This window comes from Manihot esculenta, chromosome 5 (genome assembly GCF_001659605.2).
Source record: "Manihot esculenta cultivar AM560-2 chromosome 5, M.esculenta_v8, whole genome shotgun sequence".
Taxonomy (NCBI): Eukaryota; Viridiplantae; Streptophyta; class Magnoliopsida; order Malpighiales; family Euphorbiaceae; genus Manihot; species Manihot esculenta.
Genome location: NC_035165.2, coordinates 21,681,671 through 21,690,884, shown reverse-complemented (window position 1 = coordinate 21,690,884; position 9,214 = coordinate 21,681,671). Strand labels below are relative to the sequence as shown.

Here is a 9,214-nt window from a genome sequence, read left to right as displayed (position 1 = left end):
TTTTATTTTTCGAGCAGGTGTTTCCGTTCAAGACGTTAAATGATAATTTGTCTCTCACAAAAGCAGCAGACAGTCCAACCTCTATTCCTCTGCCTCCCGTACCGAATATGTTACACTCCCAAGCTGGAATTCTTGGAAAATCTCCAAAAGACGGGACTGTTTTTTGTCCTAATCTGAATTATTCCACTTTACAGCAGCATTTTGATCAAGAAAGGAGTAATACAGCTACTGGTTTTGAGCTTTTGTCCAATTCAGCTCCCCACACTCCAATCCGCAGCGTTTCATTAAACGCAGATCAGACCGAAGTTGGCTCCACTCCAATTGCCTCAAGCCCAGTTGTTCCTCTAAACACAAATCAAGCTGAGTTGATTAGTTTTCGCCGAACCGACTCGCTTCCATCTCCCACAACAACACGCACCGTTTCATTAAATCCTTCTCCCAATCCTTTATCACAGCCAGCTTCTGTTCTTGAATTACAGTCTCATGAACCAGCTCCATTACCAATCAAGACACATACCATGGTCACTCGGAAGCAAACAGGAAACCTTAAACCGCAGCAACCATGGTCTCCACAATCTCATCACGCTTGTGTCCCTGATTTTGTTCCTACATCTTACACTCAAGCTATTAAACAATCAAAGTGGAGAGAAGCTATGATTCAAGAACTTAATGCTCTTATTCAAACGGGTACTTGGGAATTGGTGCCGCGGCAGCAAGCTCAAAACGTTGTAGGATGCAAGTGGGTTTTCAGAATAAAGCAGAGATCAGATGGAAGCATTGAACGCTACAAAGCACGGCTTGTAGCCAAGGGATATCATCAACGGCCCGGAATCGATTATTTTGAAACTTTCTCTCCTGTGGTGAAACCTACTACAATTCGGATTGTTTTATCTCTAGCTGTTTCTAATGATTGGTTGATAAAACAGTTGGATGTATCGAATGCATTTCTTCATGGCGATTTGGATAGTGAAGTCTACATGGAACAGCCTCCAGGATTTTGTGATCAAAATAAACCAGATTATGTTTGTCGTCTTAGACGTTCACTTTATGGGCTTCGCCAAGCTCCTCGGCAATGGTACAAACGGCTGAATCAAGCTTTAATCAATCATGGGTTTCGGGTTTCCCCTGCCGATTCTTCGCTGTTTCATTATGTCAAAAATAATGTTACTCTTTTTGCATTAGTTTACGTTGATGACATCATTTTGACAGGCACATGTTCTCGCACTTTGAATAACATCATTTTGTCTCTCCAATCTGAGTTTATGTTAAAGGATTTGGGGTCATTAGAGTATTTTCTGGGCATGGAGGCTACCAAGACCACAGATGGGTTGTTGTTAACACAACAAAAATACATTACAGATTTGCTTCAAAAAGCTAACATGTCTGAGTGTCGGGGAATTTCTACACCTGCTGCAACAAAAGGAACTGTCACTTCTTTAGCTAATCAATCATTTTCTGATCCTACCTTATATCGGAGCATAGTTGGGGGACTCCAATATTTGAGCCTAACAAGACCAGAAGTTTGTTACTCAGTTCATAAGGTTTCACAATTTTTACATTCCCCAACCGAAGATAATTGGAGTTCTGTGAAACGTATTTTGCGGTATCTCAAAGAAACGTCTACTCATGGTTTATTGATCACAAAATCCAAATCCACAAATCTAAATATTTATTCTGATGCTGATTGGGCTACTGACACTACAGATAGGAAATCCATCACTGGATATGCTATTTTCATGGGCAACAATCTTGTTTCTTGGAATTCAAAGAAACAACAGACAGTTGCGCGATCCTCCACTGAAGCGGAATATAGAGCTGTTGGTCTTGCAATAACTGAAATGGTTTGGATTCAAGCACTATTACGAGACATCAATTATCACTCACCAACCATTCCAAACTTATGGTGTGATAATATAGGTGCGACTTATCTTTCGGTCAATCCGATGTTTCATGCAAGAACGAAACACTTGGAAGTGGATTTCCATTTTGTTCGTGATAAAGTTCATAACAAAGAAGTTAAAGTCCAGTTCATATGTTCAAAGGATCAATTAGCGGATATTTTAACTAAACCACTTCCCAGAATTCGTCATCAAATGCTCATGCATTCTTTAACAATTCGATCACTCCCACGACTGCTCGAATTGAGGGGGCCTGATAAGGATACGTGTCAAAGAGATTGAGTTTGTTTACAATATTATCTCTACAGCTGTATTTCGTGAGCTACAAGTGTCCTACTATGTATACATCACTTACCATTGTAAACACTATAAATATGTAAACAATACAGAGCAATAAACAAGTTAAAAATTCACACAATTATTTTAGCCTTCATAATAAACCAGGGTTTCGCCCCTTGGACCAACAAAACTAGTTGCTCACTCCTTCAAAATTAATGATAATGTTTCTTACTCACAACCAGTTTTGGCTTTTTCTGGATGCTTATCTATCAGTTTTCTTGCAATATTTGACAATATCCTCGTGCTTTTAACACAGTCACTGTGTTGAGTACCATTCAAATTAATTTAAATAATTTTTAAATTTTATTTTTTATTTAAATTAAAATAATTAATTTAAATTATTTAGTAATTTTATATTTAATTTTTTTAATTTTTCAATGTGAGATATTTGGGTAGAAGTTTCCAGAGATATTTAAAGTAATGGATTTATTTTGGAGTAAAATGTAGATTAAGTTTTTTTTTCCTGAGTAAATATACCGTTTAAGTGTGGTTGGAAGTGGGACAAGCCTGCATGGTTTGTCTGATTCCTTGTCTCTTTAGTGAGAGATGGAAACTTTAATACTGAACAGGCATGAAATTGTGAGTTAATTTTGTGTCAAATTTATGTTAAGATGCTAACTGCCTTCATATGGGGAACCTTACTTGGTTAACTGAAAGCACTCGGTTGGCTTGCAGATCAGATTAGTTGGCTTCTCATTACTTGGGTGATACAGCCAAGAGAATATGATTTATTGAAATTCTGGATAAAAGTAAACTTGGCAAGGAAACGTTCCAAAGTGTTATTAACTGTACAAAATAAATAAATTAAATAAATATTTAAAAGTATAAGAAAAGGGCAAAAAACAGAGGCCAGCGTGGGGAATCAGGCCATCATAACAGCAAACTCGTGGAAGCTAAGGACGCCATCTCCGTTAAGGTCAAAAGTACGAATCATGGCCTTGCAATCATCAAGGGACCTCGACTCGCCCAGTCGACTCAGCATTCTCTTCAAACTGGTAGGGTTAATGAATCCAGAGCCAGGCTCCGTTTCGTACATCCCAAAAGCGTGCTTAAGCTCTTCCTTTTTACCCTCTTCGGAGGTGCTACTCTCCATCAGCCTCTGAAAATCCTCGAATCCTAATAGCCCATCTCCGTCCATGTCAGATAAGCTGACGGCAGCCTCAGCGTCCTCAGTAGAAAGGTCACCTCCCAGAGACCTCACGCAACTCTGCAACTCATGCGGAGATATCTTCCCATCTCCATTCTCGTCGAAGTAGTTGAAGACGCTTTGAAGTTCGGTGGAGATAGTAGCATTAGCTGAAGAAGCAGAAGAAGAACGAGAAGAAGAAGGAGAAAGAGAAAGAGAACGCTTTTCGCTTCTCCTTGGAGACAGTTTCCGACGCAATTTTGTAAGAGCTGATTTGGGTGAAGATGAAGGTGAAAGCTTGGAGGAGTTCATGATGATATGAAGAAAATTGAGGGTGAATAAGATAAGGTGTTGAGTTTCTATATCTCTGGGAATCTATGGTGTGCGTATATGTGTATATATATATAAGGAGATGGAAGCGTCAAAGACGTGGAGGAAGCAATGAGTACAACGGATATGTCTGGAAGTTGAGGACACGGTTTTGGGTGGGCAGATGAGATGTATTTAATATTAATAATAATGATGAGATAAAACAAAGGGGGGATTAGCTTTGGCCAGTTGTTTTACAAGTGGTAGTTTAGGCCTGTAGAGACTGCAGCGCGTGGTAAGGAAGTTTCCTTGTCTCCCTCCTTAGCATTTCGGGATTTACTTTTACCTCAATTATAATAATGATAACGAATAAAAAAAATATCTATGGAGGTGGGGGTCACAAACGAACAAGGAATGTCGGCTACCGTCTTTGTTGGAGAAAGAGAATAGTCAACCAGTGTCGTCACGCCACATCTCTATTTTCAATTCCTCATTCCTTCAACGGTCATAACTTCAACGTATCGCCTTCGTTAATATCCGTACAATTCTACCCTTCGGTACACGTTCAAGCCAAATCGTCGAAACTTCGTTCATGGTTTGCGAAGGACAGATTGTTCCTATTCTAAGGTTCATGATAAGTGCATAGGGACAGAAGCTGATACTTTTGAATGCTGCTTTAATGGGTTAACAATGCAGTATCAAGCAATTCATCTTAAAATTCCATGTACCGCCATATAGCACATGTACATCTCTCTTCACCTGGGCAAAGAAATTCACCAACGACAAGAGCTCCTGTGGCTCTGATTCATTTACCAAAATACTTGTCATATTACATCTTACCTGGAGCACCAATTTCATTTTCCCACTCCATACTATATAATTATATGCATCACATACATATATTGATATATAACTTGTAGAAAGGCCGGAAGTTAGGAACACAGGGACGCTCATCAATCAGAGAGGAAACGTAGGAGGAGGAGAATGGGTTAGATCATATGCTAGATCATCCACCTATCACATATAACTTCAAACAGAAGAGTATGAAATAAACCTGCAATTTAATACATGGGATACAACTGACGGCATGCTTTTTCTCTAATTTTTGTCATTGCCATGCCAAATCACCTTTGCCTTCTCTTAAGCTTCTTCCCCTCCTGTAGTCAATTTCTGCATCAGAGCAGGATGATCCCAGATCATATCTCCTGCTGTTTTTCGACCATTTCATCTTTGAGAATATGTCATCATCTTTAAGAGCATGTGTACTTGCACGGGTAGCCCTAGCTCTCGAGAGGGTTAGCCTTTTCCTCGCTGGCCCAGGCCTAGCTCCTGGAGACGAGTAGCCTTTTTTTCATGGGTCCACCGGATCCGCTAGTTCCATATAATTTTTTTTGACAGGTAGCCCTTTCTCGCAGTCCCATTAACCCACACAATTTTTCTGATCCATCGAATCTCATCACAATTGAATCGAGTAAAATTGTTAATCAGGACCGGACCATCGAGTATTGTAATTCGCTAGTATCTCGGGCGGCTCCACTAGCTCCGCACAACTCAGAGTGGTTTCGATTACCAATTGATATCGTTTAGTTCAAATTAACCCAAATAACTTAGAGTAACCAAAATAGTTAATTCAAATTATTTAATAATTTCTCGCATTTTTTACGATATGCAGATGTGGAACAAGCTTTCACAATGGAAGGAGTCGAAACGTCACAACAATATTCAATAAAGATGCTGTTTCTCATGGAATGCAGAAGTTAGTGACTGCATTCCTAATAAATTTATGTTTTATTTTTACAAGAATTAGTATTATGTTAATTTAAGTTTGTTTAGGAAGTTTAATAGTCTTAAATTCCTAATTAAATTTGAATTAGGATTTAAAATCCTATTGTGATTAGGATTGTAAACTCTATAAAATCCTACATAATCTTGCTAAATGTTAGGAGCTTTCACCACGACATTCAACAGTCTAAAAATGTGAACAAAAATTTAGAAATATAAAAACAGCAAATGTTGTTCTGCAGAAGGAGAGACTACATAATGAATATGTTACAAAGCCTTGGGTTAGATTACAGGCCAAATTTTCCTTCTCTCTTTTCCCTGATACCTAAGCAAGAAACGAAGTATAACTTGATATAGATAAAGTAAGAAAGTGTAATACCCGGCTAGACTCCGGTATCGGAATTCCTACCGTCCGGTGGAATTTCGGATGTCGGAAGCCTCTAGTAGGGTAGAAACATGTTTTCATAAAATGTTTTAAGGTATTTCATGGTTTTAAGTAAAATGGAAATGAGTTTTTGCATGAAAACAACCTTGGAGGGAAACTCAGGTTCAGCCGCCGAACCTCAAGTTCGGCCGCCGAATATGCATGCCTTCGGGAGCGCCTTTAGGCCCCCGAAAGCACAAGTGAGGGAAATCCAGGTTCGGCCGCCGAACATGGCATGCATGCGGAGGCACATTCGGCCCCCGAACGTGGCCTGGCCAGCCACTATAAAAGGGTCCCTTAGCCGAAAACAGGCGAGTTTTTCCCCATTTTCGGCCAAGGTGAGCTTTCCGCCGCCCCTCACCGATTTTTGATGTTTTTCCTCTAGATCTTTCAAGTTTTTCACTTGTTTTAACTTCGTTTTGAAGATTTGAGCTTTTGAGCAAAGTTTTGGAGTTTTGAGATTCAAGAACTCGAATCTCTTCCAACTCCAAGTTTGGTCACCTCTACTCTCGATCTTCAAGAGGTAAGAGTCGATCTCTAGCTTATAGTATGTTTTAAGTAAGTTTTATGAAGTTCATGGGGGTAGAATGCATGTTTAGGTCATAGTTATGTTTATGGGTTTTTTGTGTGATTTTTGAACAATGTGAGTTGCTTGTGTGTTGTAGTTGGGGTTTTTGATGGTTTGATGCCCCTAGGAGCTTGTATGTTTGCTTGTGAATGCTTGGGAATGTTGTAGAATAGGTTTATGCATGATTGGTTAGTTTTGGAGGCACAAATGCATAAGGGAGCCAAGTTTCTGCCCTTTGGCAGAAACCAGGTTCGGCAGCCGAAGGAACTTTCGGCCGCCGAACATGGCTGGGGAGGCAGGCCTTTCGGCTGCCGAAGTTGCCCCCGAAAAGAGACTTTCGTCTCTGTCTGGGACTTTCGGCCGCCGAAGGTGCCGCCGAACATGCATGAGTTTCGCCTCTGTCTGGGAGTTTCGGCCGCCGAAGGTGCCGCCGAACCTGCCTGACTTTCGGCTCTGGAGGGACTTTCGGCCGCCGAACCTGCCGCCGAAAGTGCCCTGTCCAGCCCTTTCTTGCATGTTTTTCTATGATTATTCCATGATGTTTTAGGGGGTTTTTGGGGAATAGTTTAGAGTTATGTTCATGTTTGTTTGGTCCCTCATTTGAGTCCACCTGTGTAGGTTCAGACCCGAGGAACCGAGGACCCCAGCTGTGAGTCTGTTGCCCCAGTGTCTGGTCAGAGCTATCCAGAGGTGAGTGGAATAACCTATCATGTTTTAAAGCAAATAATGTACTTTTTAGCATGCTTCATGCATCATAAATGTCATGTGATGAATTAGGTTGCTTGCATTAGAATTCACGAATATGTTGCATTGCATATGTTAAATGTTGATGTGGATGAATGTTGGATGATCCATAGCCCTCGATCTATGATATGACGATGTGATATGTACGGTATGGAATGTAAGACCAGTGGGACCCATTCTACGTTCGCTGGCACTATGTAAGGGAAAGACCAGGACCCATTCTACGTTCTGGCACAGTTGGACCATGTAGAGGGCTATTGGTGACAAATTCATCCTTGATGTGATTAGATGTGATGTGATGCATTCCATGATCCATATGATTTAAATGTTTTTATTATTCTGCTCACTGGGCTCTAGTAGCTCACCCCTCTCCTATTTCCCCAGGATTGCAGGTACAGGGTAGACCAGGAGACCAGGAGGTTTACAAGAGTAATGAAGTCTGGTTTATGTAATAGATAGTGTGGACATGATGAATGTATTGATGTTATGTAAAAGTACAGTTTCAGTCATGTAATGATATTAAGGATTAGATATTGTGGATTAGATATTGTGCTTGACATTGTGTATGAGGTATCCCTTTTATTACATGATAAAAAATGTTTTATAATGTTCATGAAAGCCAACTCGTCTCATATTGTATCGCCCGTTGGGGCATTGATGAGATCCCACAGAGGGATCACGATTATGATTATGACTATGTACATGTAAGTTCAGGTTGAGTTGGATGTTTGAAGGAAAAGTTTTAAATTTTTATGCATATTGTTGATCATGTATGAGATTATACAGGTTTACAGGTTATATGTTAGGCTTGCTACGGGTCCCGGCGGCCTTAAGCCGATCTGGATCCTAGCGCCGGTAGCGGTCCGATTTTCGGGTTGTTACAGAAAGTCTTTACCTTCATATTTAGTATCTGATTCCAACTTAAGGGTCGGCAAGTTCATCTGACTTGTCTGTGCCTTCTGACCTTCACTCCTAGATGTAGCCTCAACACTTTCTTCCATGGTTGGTTTATTTGAAGTAAAAGGAGTCATGGTAAATGAGTGGTCCATCACATCAGAAATTTCTACATATTGTTGAGTAGTGGTAATTTCATCAGCACTGAATCCAAAGGATGCTCTGTAAGCTTCTAATTCTTCTGCGTCTTGCATGGGACTTCTATTGTGCCTGTCTTGATGGCCATTTCCAGCAGCAGGGTAAACATCTGAATCCTTGGAAACACTTAAACCTCCCACCAGTATGAGGAAATGGTGGGTTATGGTCCAGATAAAATCGTGCGAATGTAGCAGGACAGAAGAAGTTTGCATCTTAAGATGCCGTGGCCAAAAAGTCTGCCAGAACCACTTCTTGAATATTTTCCATTTTGGGGAGAGATTGAAGGATCCCATTGAGGGTGGAAGTCTCTTTCAGGAAAGGATGATGATAAACAGTTACCAGAGGTCCTAGAAATTGGTGAAATAAGGCTGCTGGCAGGACTTCCAGGGTAAAGTGAATAAGTAGCTTGAAGATCAGTGGCAGCAATGTAATTGCTCTTCTCAGTTCTTTTGGGATCTGCAGAAGATGAGAGGAATTGAGCAAAAGGAACATCTGGAGAAGAGGGTGTAGTTAAGTTAGCTAACTCTAGTGGGGGAGTAAGAGGAGCAGTAGATGGCTCAGTTGTGAAGGTTGAAAAAACAGGGGGAGAAACTAATTGTGTTTCATGGGCATATGGCCCAAACACTGTGGATTGACAACCAAGTGAGTTGGCAGATAAAGACAAGAAGCAACTGGGTGACTGAGCTGTTGAAGGGAGAGCTGAACCTGAATTATTAAATGATGGTGGTGAAGAAGGTGGGGCTAAAAGTGATGGAGCTAGTGTTGTTGCTTGGTTGGTCAGACCACCAGCTTAAGATCCATTTGGCTGCACTGCTGTTGCATTACCATTAGGAATACGGGATGCAGGCACAATTCTGTGAGCCAAAACAAGAAAAAGCGCCCCAGCATCCGCCCCATCTCTTACGTTGCCATAAAGCATTATAATCCCACAT

At 40.8% G+C, this 9,214-nt stretch overlaps 1 protein-coding gene and 1 pseudogene across 1 annotated transcript; both read right to left on the bottom strand.

Annotated features, from left to right (window-relative positions):
• Positions 1–2,992: 2,992 nt before the first annotated feature.
• Positions 2,993–3,808, bottom strand: LOC110614734 (calcium-binding protein CML37). The gene has a single exon (XM_021756371.2). The coding sequence runs from the start codon at positions 3,673–3,675 to the stop codon at positions 3,100–3,102; it is 576 nt and encodes a 191-aa protein (XP_021612063.1). The 5' UTR covers positions 3,676–3,808; the 3' UTR covers positions 2,993–3,099.
• Positions 3,809–7,994: 4,186 nt separating this feature from the next.
• LOC110615360 lies at positions 7,995–9,214 on the bottom strand (annotated as a pseudogene).

Bases quoted from the DNA above. Each gene is read 5' to 3' on its own strand.
- LOC110614734 (XM_021756371.2), bottom strand. From the start codon at position 3,675: ATGAACTCCTCCAAGCTTTCACCTTCATCTTCACCCAAATCAGCTCTT.